The sequence below is a fragment of the Sipha flava genome, unplaced genomic scaffold (genome assembly GCF_003268045.1).
Source record: "Sipha flava isolate LNK unplaced genomic scaffold, YSA_version1 44_pilon_pilon, whole genome shotgun sequence".
Lineage (NCBI taxonomy): Eukaryota > Metazoa > Arthropoda > Insecta > Hemiptera > Aphididae > Sipha > Sipha flava.
In genome coordinates this window covers 1,778,655-1,802,636 of record NW_020273203.1, presented here as the reverse complement: position 1 = coordinate 1,802,636, position 23,982 = coordinate 1,778,655, and the positions used below count along the sequence as shown (strand labels likewise).

The following is a 23,982-nucleotide window of genomic DNA, read 5'->3' as shown; positions in this document are numbered from 1 at the left end:
CATGAAGGCTTGTAATTTATCTGAAATCTATCCTAATACTATTAAACTGGAGTATTATTAAAAACTGTCCATATTAAATCTCATAAAACTTGTTATTATTAAATAAACATTGTGTAACAAATAAATAAAAGGTGTACATGTAATAAATAACTAAGAGGTATATGGTTCGCATTTTAAGACGTTCTAAAAATGTGAGACTATTATTGTATTTTAAATGTGAGAGTGAATTTAAATTTTAGTGACACAAAAATATTAAACATAATTAAGTATATAAAATTAAGAATTACATATTAAATCAACTTATTACTTAGTCTTAATAAACATTGACTTCTTTCAATCCCATTGTAGTAGCTTTTCTCCACAGACGAAATTTTGCTAGATCCATTCGAGTTATGATTCCAACTACCTACAAATGCAACATATATATTAATTGTTTCTTGTGTACATTATAAAAGCTAATTATTTATTTTTTATTGTAATTATCATATTATAAAATATTAGTGTTTTAAAATATTTAACAATAATTTATTTAAGAAACTTAAAAATTTGAATTGTATTTAAATACATTAATTTGATGATATAGCGATATTCAATTATCTAGTAATTAATAGATTTTTTTTATTTTAATATTTTATATATTTTTTTATTGATATGTAAAATGATATATTTCTGAGTTTCTCAAATTGCTTTTATTATGAATAAAAATTATAAAATATAAAATAATTTTGAGGACTTTACTCATTTATATAATGGCTTACTAATTAATATGAACTAGCCAATTTATACAAGCACTTATTGCGATTTTTAGTCATAATTTGTTAAAAAGATTTAATGATTTTCTTTAATAATTTAATGATTGAATTGGAGTTCTTGATTACTTGATAAATTGTCGATAAAAATGTTTGTATTCTTATTATAATTAGTTCAAATTTTAAATTATAAATGCAAAATGGGAAGATCCGATATTTCACAAATAAGCATCATATAAAGTACTAATTATTCCCTTGTGAACCAAATAAAAATATAAACTTTATCCATCCATTATAAAATTCAGTTTAACGAGTAAATATATGTACATAAAAACAATAATAGAAACTGATTGAATGTTTGGTAGAGATTAGTTCCCTTATAAACATAGTTCAATTATTGATGTAATATTTACGGATAATCGCTAATAAAGTGCTATTCGTTATTTCTGTATAGTTAAACAAATTAAAGCAAAATTTAATTATTACGTAACAGACTTATAATTAGGTAAACAACCATGTGCGTTGTGTTTTTGTTTACAAAGAGTGTTTAACTTATGTATTGAATGAGTATAAGTGCTTTTACAAAGTGATTTGTACTTAACCATATTCTATATTTAATTTACTGAATTAAATAGGTTATATCATCCGAGAAAGTTATTGGTTAGTTTTTTGTGTATTATATAATTGTTCTTTGCATTGTTTTCCAAGTTGTATATTGTTCCGGAAGTTTTGACGATTACAGTAATGTTATTTTTAGGTTTTTGATTTCTATAATAATTTCTATTACTGTTTTGGTAAATTGGTATACTTTATAAAAGGTCATAAGGGCGTATGAAAAAGTTTGTCCGATTATTATCAATTATTTATAACTTTGTTATTTTGAACTACACTTGTAATTTTCAACATTGATTTACCCGACCAGCTCACTTTTTCAATAAAATCATTATTATACAAACTCTACTTTTGTCATAATATTATTAAAATCCTAATTTTAATTTATTAAAATCGGTAAACTTCAGTATCATAGGGAAAATGGCTGACTTATTAGTCACCTCCACCAAAAGCATAATTATTCCCTCACTCCTTAAAATTCTGTTTTATGATCGTATCTTAGTCTTCGTAACTTCTCATCATGTGTCTTAGAATTATTAAATTTCTTATGCGATTTCTAATTTTACTTGGATCTGAGTTCTGAATCCTCGATATTCTCCTCCTTAACAATTTCCACTCTTCCTCAGTAATGTAGTAGAGAATAAACAAACAAAAAAAAAAAATCTTTGAATTTTTAAGTGCCTATATTGATTAAGTTGATAATTTTGTATTGATAACAATGCAATTATTCATTAACTAGTTTTTAAATTATCAACCAAAATATTGCTTGTTTAATTTGTTTTAATCGATAGTTTGTGAAAAAATACTTTTGAAATGATTTCCAAAATAAAAAAAATAAACATAAATAAATATAAATAGTGATCATAGCTGTGCACTTTTTTGATCAAGTCCTCATGTCACTTAAATTCCTTTTTTATAAGTCAACATTTTGACTTGCAATAAAAAAAAAAATGATTAGATTTTAAATCCTCGATTAATAAATAAAACTATAAAAAAATAAATAAGAAATAACGTTTGGTGAAAACCCAGTCATAATATATGTGACGTAGGTAATCATGACGTTCAAGCGGGAATTTGCATGAAAGTAAAAAACATCATACAACCATGGTCTAAGATGAAAACATGTTATGAAGTGCCCTAGGTATATTTCAATACATTATTGAATAATATTATTAAAAATAAAACATTCACAAATTAAAAAATTTAATTTGTTGATTGACCAGTATTACTTAAGGCAACCATATTTACCTAAACTAAATTATAAGAAAACAGTTTATTAATTTCATTATTTATATTATTAAAATTAAAAAAATAGCAATAATTAAAAGAACTACATTTTTTTTTTCAAAGAAAAAGTTATAAGAATTCGGTTTGGAAGTATTTTTGCACTTTTTTTTTAAGCCAAAATTATAAATATATTTTGTTCTATACTTCTTAATATTTTGATTATACTATGAGTATAAAACTAATAAATGTTTAAACATAACAAAATAATATTAAGAAGATAAATTTTTAATTGTTTTCCATCATACCTCGTTGGTGTTATTGATGACAACAATATGTCGCAGTCCTAATGTACGAAACAATCTAAAAGTTCTTGTTAAACTTGTTTCCTGAAAAAAAAATTATATAATTTTTACTTAAACTATACATACTTATTATTTTCTTCATTGATTATATTTTCACCCAATATACAAATATGTATATTTTGATAAAAAAAAATGATTTGTAATTATTTTTAGCTATTATCTAGGAGCTGCTGCATTTTATAATGGTTTTCAACCATTTTAACATTTTTAGAAGTATCAGACATTATTTATATTATTTTTTATTTCTTTCCAATTAGTCGTTAATAAAATAATATATTTACCAAAAATTAAATTGTTTATTTAGCCTTCAGTAGTTATTTCAAATATCAATACTTATATATGTATAATCAAAATTAAATTATTATTTTGTGAAATATACATAAGTAAAATACTATCTAAAAATATCACACATTTTAACGAACTAAAATTGTTTGTAGCTTGATAAAATAATATGAAAAAGCTAGATAAAATAGCTAGATAAAAAGTTAACTTAATAAAATGTAAATTAAATTACTATATCAGACATTATTGTGATTGTTTTATAAAAATTTGGAATTACTTAAATCACCTTTTACATATAATATATTAAGAATTATTTTTTAAAATTATTTAGGTTAGTATATATATAATAGTATATATATATATATATAAAGTATAAAAATGTAACTTAAATATATTCATACTGTGTAATTAACAAAGTAAAATAACCTTTTTTTTTTTAAATTAGTAATAATGTTGATTTTTTTCAATAATATTTTCAAAAACTGGTGACCATTAGAAACTTTTATTTGTCATTTAAATTAATTTTTTAATTTTAGTATAAATGCAACAAAAATAATTTTATATTATAGACTAAATCATTATGAAACTAAAAAAATAATTAAAAGTTGGTAAGACATGATTATCGAATGTTCATTTTAATTTTTTCACTTTTAGGACTCTAGAAATTTAGTGCATTAGGACATAATACTGCCGATTAGGAGCAGGATATTAAATATGTAAATAGTTTTTTTATAAATTTAAAATGTCCTTAATTTTTATATGTAACTATACTTTATCCGACGTAAAAAATATTGATTTAATATTAAATTAAATGTGTGATTAATTTTATCCCATCTATATATATATATTTTTTTAAAAATAGGACTAAAATAGCAGAATGATAAAGGATAGAAAAAAGTTTTAAAACTTCTATTTGATTTTTTTTAACTGTCATCAGCTCATGATATATCATTAATGTTTCATTGATTTGTAGGAAAAATATTTGGGTATTTTCCTATAATTGTCACTCAATCCGCCGTAAACCATGTCTAACAAAGCGAGAATTATGTTGGAACACAAACCACTACCTATCCTACTTACAGAAATGTTAGATTATAAATAGCAATAAATGGGATGAAAAATATCTCGAAAATAGCAATTGGTTAATAATGGAAAATACCCAAATATTTTTTCAATATTGAATTTGGGACCTTTACCAATTATGTTGTAAGTTTCATTTACACACATCTTATAATAATAATCAATAAAAAAACCAATCTCCATTTATATTAACATAATATTTTATATGAAATTTAACCCATTAAGTGTTCTATGAATGTTGAATATTGTTAAATTGAACAATTAGGTGATATTACAGATATTAAGCTTAGAGAAAAAAAATCTGTTTATCTTTTTATTAAAATTTAATGTTTGGTAAGTGAAACTTTCAGTTTTTGGTTTTATTATGTGTTAGTTAAAAAAAAAAAAAAACAATCTAAATATCTATATAAAAAATAGTCTAATATATGATACATATAAAAATATAAAACAAAAACTGTCATATTTTAAAGTTATTGACAGTCATTTTAATATTTCATTGATTATAAAAACTAGAATAAAATTATATTTGAATTACAAAATTAATTGAAATCCATTAATAAGCAGTTTGAAAATATAAAACTGATTTAAGTAAAAAACAACTTTCTTGCGATTAGATTACCGAACTAGTTTTTATTATTAATTAGTTTTTATTTTTATTTTTTATTAGTAGTTTACTCTCGTGTATTAAATATACTTTTGTATTATTCAAAATAAAAATAATGGAAAATCCCATATTTATTAATTTATATATAATTAAGTCATATTGAAATTGAAAAAATTGTTTTTTTTTTTATTAATTATTCATTTAAAATAATGTCAATGAATATTACACTTACATTTTGAAATCCTGATTAATTTAATGGAATAAAGAAATAATAATAATTTATTATGATATACTTTTACCATTATTTTTATTATAATAGACTTAAATAATTTTAAACATACACCATTATTTTATTTTAGGTGTATGCAATTTGTAAATTTGATATTAGTCAATTTATAGTTTATACAATTATAATACAATCGAGACTACTTTTTCTCTAAAAAATATATATATATATAATATCAATAGAATTCTTTGATAATATATTTATATAATCAAACAATCCTATGTATTAGAAATTGGAACTGAATATTGAAACCAAAGTGAAATAAATAAATTGTAAAATGCAGTGAAATAAAAAGGAAATATAATATTATTAAACATAAAGTACTTCAAATAGATACGATATATAAAACACATTATTAGTCTGCTAAACAAATTTAATTCTATGAATTATTAACTTGCATAAGTATGGTTTACTTATTTAGAAGTAGAGTATATTTATTAATCTTAATTAATAAAAAGTTCATAAAAAGAAATATTTAGTACTTATAATACATTTTAAAATTTTTTACCAAAATGTTTTAAATATTTACTACTAAGTAATTTTATAAAATAATATAATAAAATAATATAGTGCTCCGATAAATAATTAAGCTAAATTTTGGTCATTTCAGGACTAGAATACTATCATATTAATGAACATATGATAGATCAATAGAGCTTGTAAAATGTGAGATTATAATTTTTAATAATGACATAATTGTTACAGATATTTGCATGTTAAAAAATTAGGAAAAATATTGTAATTATCTACATATGTAAATCATGTGGATCAAATAAGATTATATTGATAAAGGCGTACTTATGAGGGGCCAATATTAGGTGATAGATTTCTCTTTAATTTCTTTTTTTTCAATAAATAGTTTTGGTTATAATATTTCTTTGTCTCGTATGAATGTTTCAAATTCTTTTAAGTACGATAGGAGTAAATATAGTATTTTTATTTTTTATCTTGATTGAACAGCGTTATAACTAAATATATGTAAATCATGTTAGTAGTTACCTATGGCAGCGGGAAGTTTTTTTTATTCAAATTACCAATTTCATAAGATCACTACTCACCCACCAATGTTATTTATTTTTGTAGATTGAAAGAAGTCTCTGCATGTATACATATTTTTTTTTATTATTTTTTTTAATTTACCTTTGTTCGAATATACATATTTATATTTATAACTTTTAAGTTATATTTCAGTATTTCACATTTCATATTATAATAATAAAGTCTTCTGCGTGTAGGTATTTTCCCATAATAATTATTTTCTTGGCTTTATTTTTACAAAGGTTACACACTCCCATTTTTTCATGTTTTACGTGATTTAAATAACCCTTTCATGCCACCACTGCTAATCACTGAGTAAATAAACTCCCCCCCCCAAAAAAAAAATAATATAAAAGTATGTTTTGCGCATGGCGTATGTTATATATGTCAGATTATATTACTTGCTAAGATTATTGTAATTAGCCTATTGACTGGGTATTTTTGTTTTGAAAGTAAATATAAAAAAAATACTGACTGGGTTATTGAACATTTTGGGCTAAAACTCAACCGGCTTATCAATATTACATTATATGCATTGTTTTTATACATATTTACAAAGTACGGATCACATGATTGTAAATACCCATTTTCAAATTCACGAAATAGATTAAAAAATAAAAAATAAATTATTATAATAATGGCATAATGGCATGATCATTTCGAATTAATTTCTCAGTGATTTTTACATACTATTAGGTACATGTGTAGATATTAGATATTCTTGAAAATAAATTATACTACGTAGTAAAATATCCTTCAAATTGTATGTCAAATAATTAATATATCAGTAACTATTTTAATCAAGTTTTAAATTAAAGAATATGCATCTTAAATGAGAAAAAATAAACTACGGTACTCAAAATAAAGAAATTATTTTTTACCAGAGTTAAAAAACCCTTTTTATCGATTGTTTATCCATTATTTTTAAATTATATAATAATTATATATTATTATAGATGATTTTTGAAAATAATAAGATTTTCAAGATTTTAACATTTCTTTCTTCTCTTTTCGTTCTTCTCATTTGGTTCTTCTCTTTTCTTAGTAAAAAATTGTGTTATTCTCTCATCATATGTAAAAATAATAAAGCTATTGTCAATCATTGGGAATCAAAAAATAACTTCAAGTGACTTTTTGAGCTTAATAATTATTGTATCGTCCATAAGAACTTTTTAGAATCGTTTGTTTTCTATATGTATCAAATAAATTATGTATCTGTGAGATTTGCATTGTTTATTCAAGTCTTTATGAGTATATGAAAATATAAAAATTCATCAATATTAATTACAATTAAGTAGCCGGTTAGATATGGATACCGAGTAATTTCGTTATTATGTTATTCATTTGTATTTTTATTAATTTGAATGAAATGGCAAATCATAGTATACGAAAAATTTTAGTGTCAGAAAAATGAAAAATGTTCCTCCTTTAAACTGGAAGTGCCATTTCTGTCCAATTTGTTGATTTAAAAAGTTACCACATAAAACTTTTGATGAGGATTTCCTACTTCAAAAGTATAAATAAAACAATATCATTACAAGACCATTACATTTCTGCTTCAATTTTAATTCTTGTATCTTAAAAAATGTTAAATTAATAAAATTATTTATAAAATAAAAAAGATAATAATATATTTTTTGAGGCTTGATGTAAATAATTTAATGCTTATTTATTTTTAGTATTTTTCCGGGTTATACATCTACATAAAACCTCTCATATAGTATGTTAGAACACTTAAAAGGGAACATAATTTGTACTATACAGATAAATCTTTTTTATTTTAGTATTTATCTAGTAATTATTTAGGTTTTTTTTTAATCGTGTAGAGGAAAACATTTTACATATTTATTTCTAAATAGTTATTTTATAAATTATTTCTAATAATCAGTAAAGTACACTGAATAAATTTTTTTTGGAAAATCTGTTAAATTAAAAATACTATTACATGTAATTGCGGAGAATATACATTTGCGCTCAATACGAGTTCCATGTTTCAAAAATCAAACAAAATAATAGTTTAAGGTTTATCGATAATAACAGTAATACACGTCGTGTAGCTGAGTTAAATAAAAAAAAAATCATCATAACCTACATAATTTTAAGTTACAACTATAACAAATTGAGTAATTGGTTATTTACAATGTTGTTTCGTTATTGTTTTTATCCGGTTTCATGATGATTCTTATAATTATTTAAATTTTAAATTGATGACCAAATTATATAGGTAAATCATAAAACGATGAAGAAAATTTTAGTTTATTTGCCAACAGCAAAATAAAAGACGTACACCTATGTATTAGAATATACATAAATGTATATTATTTATAATAGTAATATATTTGAAATAACTGACGTTAGTTAACCGGTTGGCAGAAAGGAAAAATTAAAGACTAGTTTGGGTATTTCCGAACATACACACCTAAGGTGAAGGTCATTACACTGACAGTGATTTAAACGTTGTTTACAAAACATATTGGCGAAATAGAAATGTGCGAACTCCGTAAACCCTATATAATCAGTACCCGTTCACCATAAGATCATCAGTGTTTCGCAAGCATTGTACTAAAATCAACGAAGTTTATTCATCTTACTCGTAGAAACATGAATTATCACAAAATGGTAAGTATATTTGTTTTACTTTGCCAGTTCCGAATGTTTTATTTTAAAACTTTTGAGTTTTTAAAAATAAAAATATCATGAATTAAATTTATATTTGGAACAATTTATTATACTTAGATGAATACTTAACATGACAGGATATATTTTATGATGGTCATAATCAATGATAGAAAATATAGGGGTTTTTTTTTATTATGAGCTGGTCTCATTATGTAAAAATATAAAATTAGATTACATCTTCGGTATTTGTACGAATGTAGTTAAACAAACATAAGATATTTGTAATAAACTATATTTATAATGATGATGGAGTTAATTAATTTCAGTATTTTATTTGTTATGATTTTGTTTTATTAATATATTGATAACATTTTGTTCATTATTTTAGATAAAATAATGATGTAAAAATAATCAAATTTTTAATAAAAACCTCAAAATCGGCTAATATTTTTGTCTTAAAAAAATTATTAATATATTTTTTTAAGAAAAGTTTCAATTTCTTAGTAAATTATGGTTAAATGTTTATATATTAGATAGGTTTTGTACAAATTTTTTGTATTAATTGTAAGTATTTCAAAAAAAAAAAAAAAAAGGATTAATAATCAGGATTATGTGTTCTAAAAACATAAAAATATTGATTACATCTCATAAATGTTTGATATTAATTTAATACAATTATTTTTAATACATAATTATTCGATAATATTAAAAGCGATTAAAAATTATTTTTTTTAGACACTCATTGCATTTTCAATAATTTTATCAGTGGACAATTGTTATAATAATTGTTTAACAAGTTTAGTTTAGTTTATTTTATTTTTTTTATATTTGATTAATAAGAATAATTCAAAACTAAAAATTCTTTATTATGTTTATCTTATTAATTTATAATACAAATCTAAAAGATATATGAGACACTAGATATTTTAATTAGTTTTTGTGTATATTTGAGTAATAATTATTATGTTTGCTTTGCAGTTATTGGCTTTATGCTTTTTGGCTCTTTTGGTTATAAATCAAGGATCATGTGATCCCGAACCTCAACCGGCTAAGAACCATGGTGGTTATAATAACCACGGTGGATATAATAATCACGGTGGATATAATAACCATGGTGGATATAACCACGGAGGTGGCTACCAAAATGGCGGTGGACATTATGGTGGTGGACATAACGGTGGTGGACATCATGGTGGTGGACATCATGGTGGTGGACATCATGGTGGTGGACATCACGGAGGTGGATACGGCAATGGTCATCACAGATACCATTAAATTAAAAAGCGCTCATAATTTATTACATAGTTTTATAATTCTACACACATTTTATTTCTTTTTGTAAACTCCGAAATTATACAGATAAAAATTAAACTAGTGATATTATTACAAAAAAATATTTATGTTTACTAAAATATATATGATATCTATTTTATTTCATGCTTAATTATTTTACATCTTTAATTGAGAAACCTGAGTTTAAAGAGTGAACGTTGTTTAGCGATGTTTACTATTATTATTTTGAGTGGATCCTCAAGAGATATGGATAATATTAACATGAACTTATTATAAAAACTATAAACTAAAATATAAAAATATCAACATCTGCAATCATAACCATCAATGTTTTTAGTCAAAATATTGAAAGACGTATTTCAGAGTGACTATGTGTACAATACTATGAATCAGAGTATATGTGCATTGTGAATGCATAAAAACATCTTAATCTTAATTATAACTTGAAACTTAAAATCACATAATATGAATTAAAATCTTGAAAAATGATATGGTAAAATTAGTTACATTATAATAATTAAAGATTCCACGGCGTGTGACGTGGATCGCGGCACGAAGTTTGGTATAGCCGGTACATCAAACGCGTTGTACCTAATTTATAGGATGAATGTGGCGTGCCATAACTCGTGTTTTTCCTAGTGTTGTCGGTTTTTGGAATCCGAGTCAAAAGAGACGAGCCACCGTGGTTCGTGTATATTGCGTGCGAATAAAAAATATTTAGTAATTTTTTGTTCAGCGTTTTTTTAATTAATTTATTTTTTTCGTTTAAATAATTTGCATAAAAATACAGAGTGGTAAAATAAACATATTTTGGAGTTCCTTGAGCTCTATGCACAAGAACCTTGTATTTGGAATCCTAAAACTTAACAATATAAAGTTCAGAATACTATGCATGATTCGTGGTATAAATCTTCGAAAAACCTTAGTCAACATTTAAAAAAATTACTACAAACTATAATATAATATAACACAGCGTTCGCAATTTTTTTTTGATTGTTTATTTTACGAAATTTATATTAAAAAATTAATGTCAATTAATTGTTTAAATAATCAATTGTTTAATTAATTATTAAAATTAATTAAATAATGTCTCAGGATCGATTCTGACGAGTGACAGACTCGGGTGATTTGACAATGAATGTCGAGCCTAAATACGCGCCGAGTAACGCACCGTGAGATCTCAACTTGAAGCATTTAAATTAGATACTAAGTAATTTATTTTCATATCATATATTAGCTGTTTTTATCAAAAAATCCAATATGAGAATTATATTTTATTTTAGTTAATTTTCTATAGAAACTGAAATTTTTATTCTACAGTGGTTGGTTGACACTAATGGCGTATACATAATTATGGGGGCGGGGATCAGTTACAAAAAAATTATTATAGAAGGAAAATGTTTGGGGGGATCTGACCCCCATATCCTCCCCTCTTTGTATACGCCCCTGGTTGACACCGTCAACAATTTGGGTTATATAAGTGTTAGAAAGAAACATTAAAATAATTATCAAAATCATTTATGTTTTTGGAAAATCAATATTATCTAATCTTTACATAGAGTGAAATTCTTCTTGTATAATTTTCAAATATTTGTCTTATTTTACCAAGTCAAACCAAATTGTCCATGCATGGTATCGTGAGCACAATGATTGCAAATAAACAAATATAAAAAATTAAATAATTGTTAAATAAACTTTCATTGTTTATCTTTGATATTATTGTGATAGGTAAAAACTATGTGCGTATTATTTTGTTAATATTTTATAAGTATTATATAAAGTATTATACTATAATATACTTACTAAGCGAACAATATAAGGTGATGGATTCATGTATGGTCTTAGGTCGATAAGAATACTTCTTTCATCTTCGTCAATATTTAATCTCTGTAAAATATAATAGTTAACCATAAATGTTGTTATTATAAATAATTAACCGTGGAGTAATATTTTTAGTTGAACGATTGCATAATTTAAAAAAATACGGTTAAACACAGAAGGGGTCGAGTGGTTTGCCTTTCGTCGCATTAGTGTATAATATTTATCCATTCTTTGCTGTAATTTACAATGTATATTTGATGTTTTTTAGATAATTGTAATATCACTTCTATCCCATTTATAAAATTAATTATATTTAAATTTTTTCATTGAGATCACAGGTCTTAAAAACAAAATAAACTACTTATTTATTTCTAAAATTTTTTTAATAAAATCACACTTACAGGAGGCTAAAAAATCGTCATATTCTAACAATAAAAAAAAATTAATTTGTATTTGATTTGTTTTAAAATAATATAGAAATAAATATGTAACCTGATATAATTTGATGTCTTCACAAGTGTACATTGAGTTTCTGATAAGCTTTAATTTTGTGCAATAATTTTCATCATGCAAAGGAGTTAGATATAAATTGTGCTCAAGAATGACGTTTAACTGAGACCGTAGAATAAATCCTTTAAGTAACCCGTAGCATTTGTGTTCCTTTGCCTTTGTCTATAGGTAATAATATTTAAGACAACATTATTAACAAGTGTAGAACTTAACAAATCTTGGATATACTCACTCGACAAAAGCAAACTTTTGATGCTACAACAGGAAACCCGTTATGTTTAGTTGTGTTCAATATGTCTACTAATTTTCCAACCATAAGTATATGAGGTATAGCACAAACTGTATCGCTCATGAAATCTTCTGTTGTTATATCACTTGTTAAAGGTGGCGGTTCGCTTACTAATAAAGGAACACCAGAAAGTTTGATCTGCATTTCATATATACCCTTAAATAAAATAATTTGCATTTTGAAAAAATCGTATTAAGTATACATACATTATTAGTACTGCTAGTACGATACTAATTATAATTATATAGACAAAATTTCGATTATTTCCAAATTTTAGTTACCTTTCTTTGCGAGTTTAAACATTAAAAGTTCAACCTACCTTATTAAGAAATTTAATTATTTTACCAGATCAATCCTCTTTAGATTTCAAAAGATTCAACCAACTTCTTTCACTTAGAATCGTTTTTACAAGTGCAATAATAAATTGGTTTCAGGATTACTAATATAGTAATACAACATATTATTCATTCATCTTTATGTCTCACCTAACCTAGGAGTTTTGCTCTTGTTATGTTATAGGGATGATACTTCTAACTTGAATATTTAATTATGTATTCTCCAATAACATTTTTGACTCGCTGGGTTTATGTAATCACGATTCCAAAGATAGATAAATAGTTAAATAAATTGTAATAGTCCAAATTTTGTGTATAAAAAAAACTATATTTTGTTAATTTTAAAATTATTTTATACATTATATTTATTCCCTATAATGTTCAAAGTTGTTATAATTTACAATAAAAACATTTTCAGTAAATTGTTATTGCCATGAATTTATCTTGTAATCGTTAAACTGTGATAAATTGTATAATTAATTATTTATGACTAAATTTAGGACACCATAATAGTATAACATTATAATAGATTGTCAATTGCATTTTATTAATTTAATATTTTTGTTATTTTTAATTACATTTTTTTGTTTTCATTTCCTAAATATTTAATACCTAAACTCTTTTTAGGTTGGAATTTTAATTTGAGTTTATAGAACAAAATGATTCAATGTTAATATTTTTAATTATCAATTATTCTTATTTAAATGGCTAACTTTTATTATTTAATATTTTCTTTATAACTAGAATACAAGTACAACATTTTTTTTTTTTTTAAAAAATTCAATAACATTATCAATTTACTGGTCTTCAAAAATTCATAATCATAAATTAAAAACAGACGTAAAACGTAATAATAATAATTATGTTTTACATTTCTAGATATTTTTTTAAAATTTTAGATTAAAAATATAATATTATTAAATACAGTTTTAATTAATTACATTTAGATAGTTCATTTCTTTGTAATATTTTAATCGGAATATTGGAGCTCTCAAAATAAATAAAATTTAATCTTGCATCGTAACATTGAAAATAAATTGTCATTCATTTTTTTGTTTGATATACATGTAGATATGACGATCTATGTATAAATGTATAATTTAAATTACTTACATCTGTAAAAAAATCACCGGTCCATTTAGCTGTGAATAAAGTAATCATTAATGGTAATAAGAACTGTACATTTCCCGTAGCTTCAATGAAAACAACAGTTAGACTAATTGTAGCTCTGACGATTCCACCTAATTGTGCTGCAGCACCAAGTAATGCATATTTTCCTGGATCATTTATAATCTACAGTAAATCAAATTAATTAATATAAATCAGTTCATCCAAAAAATGTATAATGTTTTTAAATGTACGTTTTTAAAAGAAAATCACTATTTTAACAAATAAAGCAGAAAAAATCAATAAAAAAAAAATCGAATTAATTTTTGTTGACACTATAATATATGAATTAATTAAAATAATTTTAATATTTTATGAATATTAGCTAAAATTATTATAGATCAACAGAATTTCCAAACAGTATAAGTGATCTTCTTCGACATTTTTCTTTAAAATAATTACTGTTCACAAGGTTCAATCATGAAGTAATAGTTTTAAAAAGAATAATAAGACGATTGCTTATTTTTAAATTTTTACACAGTACATTTTTCTAAAATAAAATATTTCTTAAATGTGTGAGAACCATAGATTATATAGAAAATAAAATAAATTATATAATAATAAATATTAAAATATTCCTAAATATTCCTCTCAAATCATTGTTAAAACCAGTTCCTATTTTTTAGCGAACCCCGACACAAAGTGTGTAGTTCGAAACTCTAAGTGTGCATTACGGGATTTGAGAAGTGCTTACCAACTAAATACTAATAAATTAGACTACTAAAAATATGTTTTTCGGGAAGATAGTTTAAGCAAGATAGCTGATGAGGACTTAAATATATCTATTATATTTTAAGTTATATATTCCACATTAAAATAAATAATTTATGAACAGTTTTCAGATTTATACCAGACAAAAGTATATTTTCAGTTTAAAAAATAATGTCAGATTGGTTTTTAGTTTAAGTAATTATAACGCGCAATTCGATTAAAAAAAAGAACTATTACTAAAAATAATAACTGATATTGTATTAAAAATTATAATCACATAGAAGGGGGTAGAGAGGAGCTTTGTATCATATCATTGATATATTAATTGTATATTAAAAATGTGTAGTACGAATTTTTATGAAAAATGGAGACTGGTTAAAACTATTGTCAAAGTCATTATTTATTCAGTGGTTTTGAAACTTAGAAAAATCTATAACAAATAACTTGGTACCCTTATTTGTTGGAGCTAAGGATTTTTTACAACAATTCTCTGAATATGTAAGTCAGTAAATAATTAGTTATTTATCTAGTAAATACAAAAATATATTGAAGAATATATTAGATTTTTTTGTATTATATTATTATTTTCTAGACTAGTTTTTTTCAAATATCCAAGCTAATTATTACACATTCATATGTAATAAGGTTCAGAGGGATTTTTCAATTTTTAAATTCCATAAATAAAGAAGGTGATTCTAACATTTGATAAATTTTTCAATTGTTTATGTATAAAACTAATATATTTTCATAGTTTCATTTATTAATAATCTTAGAAAAAGTATATTAAATTCTGAAATAAAATATTTCTTGTGAAAAATTTTAAAATAAATTATGACATGCGCGTTAGGTTCTTAATGCCACATCAGTTATAAGATATGACTAAGTTTTATTAAATATACAAGTTTCCCGACATTATTAGCATAAATATTGTAATAAATAAGTTGATAATTTGTGGCCTTACGAACGATTTTTTTAGTTATTCTCAATTTTGTTTCTCAATTCCTATATGTAATATAAATATAATTAAACTTATAAAGATTCAAAGAATAAAAACTAGTATTGGGTATTTTGTTAAATAAATGTAAAATATTATATAATTAAATATTTTATTCGTAATATTTGACGGGAAAAAATATTGTTACTTTTATCTTGTGAAAATATTACAATACATATTGCATTATATTTAAATAATTTTCCTTAAACCAAATTAGTTTTTTTATATCATGAATCACAACTTAAAATTATATTTTCTTTGTGGTGTTAAATACTTACAAAATCTGGAGAATAATAATGAATAATAATGCTAACAATACGTCCCCACGCAGCTCCAATCAATAGCGAAGGTAAAAACAATCCAGCTGACATGTTAAGACCAATAGTTAGTTCAGTTAATATGAAGTAAATAACGCAAAACACTATTAATGAGGTAATTGAAATTGCATCTGGAAATGATAAATTTAGCTAAAATATTCATACAGTGATAATTTAATTTAATAATAAAACAATTATGAAAATAATAATAGTTATGCATTAATATTTTTATTCATGTTCTAAAAGTATCAAAGTATAAATGTATAATAAAAAATAAATTTTTTTCAAACTAATTATAATTATGTATTGTTATTATTCTACATTTTATCTAGAGTTATTAATATTTATAAGTTATAATTATATATGTAATAACTTAAGGGTAATATTACTTTTTGTTGAATATATTACTATAATTTTCTAACAAATTTTCTTTTTCCTTTTATATTTTATTTATTGTAATCCTTTTCTCATTTTTAATATTTATTTCCTTTTATGCTCTTATTTCTTGATAACACATTTTTCAAGTTATTAATTTCCTATTAAACTATTTTCTTTCATAAAATATCAGGGTAATTGAAAATTCCTTAATATTTATATAATATATCCTAATTGAATTGATTAAATGATACCATTTAAGTTTATAGTTCTTTTATATAACATAAGTAAATATGTTGAATAACATTTCTGACTTTTATGATTCGCATTTACTGTTATTATTTTATGTTATTATATATATTTTAAATAAATATATGAAAATGTGTAAAATAATTACCAATTGGGTAGTGGAATAAAGATCTAATGCTTTCCTCTTGAGTATGAAGCCAAAATGAGCTAATTTCGTTATAACTCCCTGCTGGACAGTTCATCTGCAACAAACCTATCATAAAGGTAAAAGCCGTTTTCATAATATCTATATTCTAATAATCTAAAAATATCCATGCTAGTTTAAGCATTTATATTTATAATATAACCTACTTTTTCATTTGATTGAATTAATATATAATGGTTTTTTTATTTTTTTATTTATTAAAAATATTTAAAAATATTGCATAATCGATAAGAAAAAAAAACATTTTCATTAAAAATTAGTTTTATAACCAATAAAATATTTTAATTTTAATTATTAATACAATGTGTATTAAAAGAGTAACTATACAAAAAAAAAAAAACAAGTGTTCATAATAAATATAAATTAAATTAAGAATTTTAATTCTTAAAAAATTGTTAGAAGTATGGCATTGTTAAAATGGGAGAACAACTCCAAAAACTGTTCGTGATTCTATATGACCCTACCTTGTTCAAAGGTATATTTAACTTTTTGCTTGTTTCGTTTAGAGTCGAGTATTTAAATAAAATATATTTGAAATCACAATCAGTTCTTGAATGTGAAACATGCAGTAAAATTAGGACATGTAATTCATATCCTATTGTCATATTTGTGTCCATTAATTAAAAAGTTAAAACGTATTATGTTTAATATCTAGTATAATTTTTTCGGCGTATTTCTTACTTGGATAACATTGGACGAGTTAATCTTTATTTTAGGTTGACAATTTTCAAACAAAACCATAGATATTAAACTGCTGGTTGTAACAAATGTGGCGACGAATACAGATTCAAGAAGTTTTTTTCTATTTGACACAATGTATCTGAAAAAATAAAATTTAAAGTTTATTAATTCTTTGATTCACGACTCACAATAACTATAGAACTAACTTCATTCTTAAAATGGACAGACGATAATTTAGGTTAACAAATAAAGCTCCAAGAACACCACCAAATATACCAAATAATATTAAAACAGGAAATTCTGAATAAGAAAAATAATATGCAGTTTCATTGAACTTTCCAAAAAAATATATACTTTTACTGTCAACAGAATCTGAATCATCTATAAAAAAAATATGAAAGTGCATTAGTTTTTTATTTATATTATACTCGAAAATTTTAACCAAACCTACTTGTGCTTTTGGTAAACTGTATGTTTTTACCAGCATTAAATGTTGGGAAAGCTATTGCTGCACAAAAAAATACTTTCCACATGAGACTTGAACTCCAAAAACTAGTTCCTTCTTCAAGACTCATTAATGTTCCTCCTAAGAAGAAAAAAATAGTTGTAGATATTAAATATATTACTTTACATGGTTTTTTCTTATCAGTTTAATTATACATATATTTATATGAATTTAATCGCTTCAAATGTATCATAAATATAAAAAAACTCTTTGAAAATAATTGATAATCACTAGAAATGTGATATTAAAATAAACATTTTAAGTTAAATTAAAATTAAATTAAGATAAAAATAATTAAATTATCTAGGAAATAATTATTATTTATTAACTATATAAGCAGTACCTATCCATAGATGGATTATTAGAGGAAAAAAATGTATTTATAAATATATTTATATCTTAAACAACATATTTTCAAAGTATATAATCTTTATCATAAATCCAATCAGTTAAATATTAAAGCTATAATTTTTATCTTAAATATGTGAAAATTAATTTATAAAAGATAATTTATTTTAACTATAACTAAAAAATATGTACTTAAAAAATAAAATAGTTATTTTGAATAGATTTGAAATTGAAAATGATGTATTTACCTACAGGAGCACCAAAAGCAGCTGACAATCCTGCAGCAGCACCGGCTGCCATCATGTCTCTCCTTTCTCGATCATTTTGCAATGGCCCGATGGATTTTTGACCAGGACTATTCCTGAAACTTCTCCACCATGCCTCTACTACTGAACCACCAACCATCGCTCCAATATGAATTAATGGTCCTTCCTAAAGTATTTATAACTCATCTTTAATGATTTAATAATTAACAATAATTTCTTATTGGATTACAAGCACAAACTACTTATTGAATATTTGAACAATAAACATTGTATGAAGAAATTTGATTTGATGTAGGTAACTTAACTAACTTATACTATGCATGATGTTTATTTTAATTAGATATATGATGCATATATTATATATATATATATATATATATATATATATATATATATATATATATATATATAAATATTTATTACATTTTAATTAATATTCTCCTTTTACTAAATTAAAATGTAAGAGTTTTTATATTTTTAATGGTAAAATAAGTTTCTTAGTTATTTCTATGTAGAAAGTTATCACATAGAATATTTTTTATAAACTTAAATACACTTTGTGTAAAATTGAACTGTGAAAATTTACATAGTGATATAATGTAATTTGATTTTTAATTATATTTCATTGAACTTCTAATAATTAGAAGTGTAAATATATCATAAATTTTAAGTTAAAATTTAGATTATAAAATATATTACAAAAAGTTAACAGAAAAATAATCTGAAAGTTACATTAACTCAAAAACGTGATGATAAAAAATTAATAAACCGCTTAAGCTTTCAGTAAACAATCATGTAATAACAGTTTTTAAAATTTTAAAAATATAGAACCTTAAAGTATCTAAAAATTGAAACGAAAATAAACAAATAAATAGTCATATAAAGATCTAATATAATAAAGTATATAAAATAAAATAACCTTTCCTCCGCCAAGACCAGCAATACAGACGCATACTACGCTTACAACTTTTACAAATAAACATCGAACTGCTGTCATTCTTGGTATACGAACTCCATTTAAATAAGATATTACAAATGGAATACCACTCCCAGCGGCAGAAGGCTAAAATATACATTATAATATAAGCTATTAAACATAAATGTAAAATACAACAACAATTTTGAAAGATATAAAAACAATGTATTATTTGTAAAATAATATTTTAATGTTTTTTATTTATTAAATTCATTAAAAAGAGGTTATAAGTTAGAATTAAATTTTAAATATTATTATTGTCTTAAGTTATTTGCTATAATTTTATATCTATTATAAAAAAAAGTAAGTTAAAAAATATTTTGACTACAATTGTTATTTCAGTTTTCATTTTTATAATATAAGAATACTGAAAGTTCATTATATTATAAACCTTGTATATAGTAATTAATTTTATTAAAATTGTGTTTGTTATAAAAATCATATGTTTTGTGTTTCATTTAATGATATAAAATGTTGTTAACTGTGCTCTAATCAAATTTTAATGTATTTTAAACAAATAGTTTATTACTAATTTATATAAAAGCAAAATATTTAGATACATGCTTTCAAGAAAATGTTTGAAAACTATTTGATACAGTAAATATTTAATAAGTATTTTACTATATGTTTGGTATAGTTGAAATTATTGTAATTCTTGCTTTTTTTTATTATTATATTATAAGTCAGCATATTTGTGAATGGCTTAGTTCATACATATTGTAAGTTTTTGTGATATTATATGGGATATACTCGTAGGATATACTCGTATGTTTGAAATGATTTTAACGGATATCAAATAAAAGTTACAATTATTGAAATCAAATATGTTGAACATAAATAATTACAAATTACTTTACACTTAAATAAGTAAATAATTAACTTAATGTTTTTCAAAAATATCATATTTGTGACTTATTATATGTGTGCACTGAGCCCTTTAAAATAATTGTATTTCAACACGTTATATTGTACACACTGGATTATTATTTACCTCCATAAATAGAACAACAGAACATCCAATAATTGTAGGAAGGACAGTGAAAAGAAGCCAAATTATCAGACATTCTATCATAGAATGTTTAACATCAATACAATTTCGAATAGACTGATATTTCCAATCATAAAAATATTCAATAGCAGTATCAATAAAAATTCCAACTGCTGCAGTACATATGGCAATGGAAAAATAAATAAGCCATCTAATAACATTACTTGCCACTACTGTTCTATAACCGTTTAACTTTTCTTCTCTGACAGTAAGTTCACTTTCGTAATGATCATAATCTAAACTCTACAACATCATAATCATATTTATAAATATAGCTTAGAAAAAAAAAAAAAAAAAAAAAAAAAACACTAATCTTGATTGTACTTGGATGAAGTTGTTATCATAATAATTAATTATTTTTATAGTATTTTACTGTTCACAGAAAAAAATACAAATCTAATGATAAAAAAATTTCTTACTTCGTAATCAGACGATACAAAATTTATAGAATGAGATCTTTGTTTTGAGTTCAATTCTAAAGCATTATTAGGTGAAGATCGACAAGAATCCTGTGAACAAATCAGCTATAAATATAAAACTATAATTATAAATGTATTAATAATATCAAATCAAATTGTATATTAGTTGATTTCATTACAACAATTAAACAGAAAAAACAATTTTGTTTTTTTAAGTTTTAATAATGACCAAATATAATTTTTAACTACACGATAAAGGTATATTATATTTGATTATAGTAATTAGAAATTTCGTAGTATAACAATTTAAAAAATTCACATCAATGCCAAATGTCGACCTCTGCAACAGTCGGGCATACGTCCAGTTGGCGTTGGCAAAAATTAAAAAAAGAAATTATGTGTATAATGGTTTTTTTTATTAATGTTTGGCTTTTGTTATCATTAAAACTCAATACAACTGAACATTTTGGGTAAAATTTAAATAAAATAATTATAAGTACAGCTACTATTTGTTAGTATTTGGAAAATTACTATAATTTTTACGATAGTATACTGCGTTTGAGTTAAACGTTTCATTAAAAAGGGTGATTTTTTAATGGACAACACACCATTTTTTAATCAATATTTATATTTTTGAAACAACAGAATAATTATTTATTAATTAATATTTATTCACAAATTTATAATCAATATAAATAATAAGTATTTAAAATGTTAAGAAAAAATAAAGGGATATCAATAAACGACCTTATAATTATACTGCTCATCAATGCATTGGAAAGCTTACAAATAATTAACTAATAGTTAATTTATAGTCATCATTATTATTTTAGCAATATGTTGAAAACAATAATAATATATAATCTCAGAATATAGAAATATAATTACGAGGTTTTACTTTAAAGTTTCACTAAACAGTATTTATATAGTAAGCACATAAATTTTTAGTGAAGAAATATAGTCTTATATCAGTATTTTAAATTATTGAAATCTTAAACAATTATCCTTTTTTCAAAACTTAAATCAATATACAAAATATGTATACAAATAATGGAATATATAATAACTACCTCATGATTATGAATCATACATGGAACTCCATTTATGAATTTTGACTTGCACCAATGATGGTAATTTATGACGTGCGTTGGAAATCCATAATTTTTGATTGTTTTACTCTGACGTGAAATATGTCTCTTATTAATTAGTTAAGAAAACCAAAAATATATTAACTTACCATTTTTTTTTTAAGAATAGTTAATTGTTAATATTACATATAATCGCAAATCGTTAAGACACTAACATTTGCATTTTCGCATCACTTAAGTATTCATCGGCCGCACTGCATACGCAGACTGTTGCTATTGGCACTAAAATTAAATTTACCATACAGCAACTACCAATACACCTGTTTTTTTTTTTTTTTAACTGACATTTTACGTTTCGTAATTAAGGTGTATTTAATTATTGTTTTTTTAATACGTTTTCATTGTAGCTCTAAGAAAATTTAAAATCATATTAAATTTATTTATCAAAAATTATAACCAAACCTAACTGTATAAAACTGTTTGATAAATTCATAGGAGTTAAAAAAAATATAGAAAAATTAAAATTAAATATAATCGACTACAACAAATTTACTTATTTTTATTTATTTATTTATTTTTCTTAAAACTGTACTCAAGTTTAATTTTTCGAAATCAATAAATATGAAGTCGATATTGTTGGTTTAAAATTATATATTTTTTTTATACAAAATATAATTTGTTCAGCATTTTTTTTTCTACTAAGCATACTTATATAAATTTGATTGAATACTTATACTTTAGTGACAATCATTATAAAGTCAAATTTAGTAATACATAAACATTGTTCGAATTAAATATGAAATTTGAATGTGTATGTGTATGTGAGTGTTTATTTAATGTACAAAGGAAGTATTAAAATAGTATATCCTCGTGTAACGTGGACCATGTAAAATGAAATGAGATGATAAAATAATAATTACAGCGATCATTTGCGGATTTTATTTTCTCTAGTATGTAATAGACCCCATTGCGGTTCGCTGTGTTCAATATACGCCGTCAGTTTTTTTATATTTATTGCAAATCCTCTACCACAAGCAAGTAAAAATATACAGGATGATTCATAGAAAGTAATACAACATTTGTTTTATCAAAAAATGAATGTGTCTATACAAAATTAATTTGCCAAATTTCAATAATACCATTTTTTTTCAGTTATGTATTTTATTTTAATAATTTATTAAATTAAATAACAAAATATTTTTATTACTTATTTTGAAGGTAAATATGTTTTGAAAAATGTTTTTATTCACAAAATGCTAATTTACGAAAGCTACGGATATTTAAAATTATATTTTGATGCCACAGAACCTCTTACTATGCTCAATAGCGTGCTTTAAATAAAATTGGACGTCTCTATATTTGGATTTCCTTAAAATTATTCAATTTTATTTAAGATTCAACTAAACCAGAATTTGTACAGCATAAAAATTATTAAACTAGTTGTAAATAATTAAAAATTAATTAAAGTTTATCCATAATAACTGTAAATTAATAAATATTAATATTAACACGCTAACATATTGTAA

The 23,982-nt window shown here is 22.9% G+C and overlaps 3 protein-coding genes across 3 annotated transcripts in view; 2 read left to right on the top strand and 1 right to left on the bottom strand.

The window, feature by feature from the left end:
* Positions 1 to 138: 138 nt before the first annotated feature.
* LOC112689556 (H(+)/Cl(-) exchange transporter 7-like) lies at positions 139 to 22,879 on the bottom strand. The gene is made up of 17 exons (XM_025563329.1): positions 22,606 to 22,879; positions 22,439 to 22,546; positions 21,369 to 21,458; positions 20,893 to 21,192; positions 19,845 to 19,988; positions 18,908 to 19,091; positions 18,258 to 18,392; positions 18,013 to 18,187; positions 17,807 to 17,945; positions 17,069 to 17,162; positions 16,258 to 16,427; positions 14,221 to 14,400; positions 12,716 to 12,928; positions 12,466 to 12,645; positions 11,956 to 12,039; positions 2,894 to 2,974; positions 139 to 406 (listed from the first exon to the last, which is right to left on the bottom strand). The coding sequence occupies exons 1-17, from the start codon at positions 22,606 to 22,608 to the stop codon at positions 314 to 316; spliced, it is 2,373 nt and encodes a 790-aa protein (XP_025419114.1). The 5' UTR covers positions 22,609 to 22,879; the 3' UTR covers positions 139 to 313.
* LOC112689558 (dormancy-associated protein 2-like) lies at positions 8,752 to 10,207 on the top strand. Its single transcript, XM_025563332.1, has 2 exons — positions 8,752 to 8,859; positions 9,838 to 10,207. The coding sequence occupies exons 1-2, from the start codon at positions 8,842 to 8,844 to the stop codon at positions 10,132 to 10,134; spliced, it is 315 nt and encodes a 104-aa protein (XP_025419117.1). The 5' UTR covers positions 8,752 to 8,841; the 3' UTR covers positions 10,135 to 10,207.
* The window catches only part of LOC112689555, a 77,369-nt gene continuing 72,402 nt past the window's right edge, over positions 19,016 to 23,982 (top strand). The window contains exon 1 of the mRNA XM_025563328.1: positions 19,016 to 19,096. The gene's annotated coding sequence lies outside the window, so the exon portion shown is untranslated. The remainder of the gene's footprint in view (positions 19,097 to 23,982) is intronic.

Bases quoted from the DNA above. Each gene is read 5' to 3' on its own strand.
- LOC112689556 (XM_025563329.1), bottom strand. The intron at 17,946-18,012 runs GTTAGTTCTATA...TTATTTTTTCAG, and splicing joins CTGTCCATTTTAAGAATGAA to ATACATTGTGTCAAATAGAA. The intron at 17,163-17,806 runs GTAAGAAATACG...GGTTTGTTGCAG, and splicing joins ACTCGTCCAATGTTATCCAA to ATGAACTGTCCAGCAGGGAG.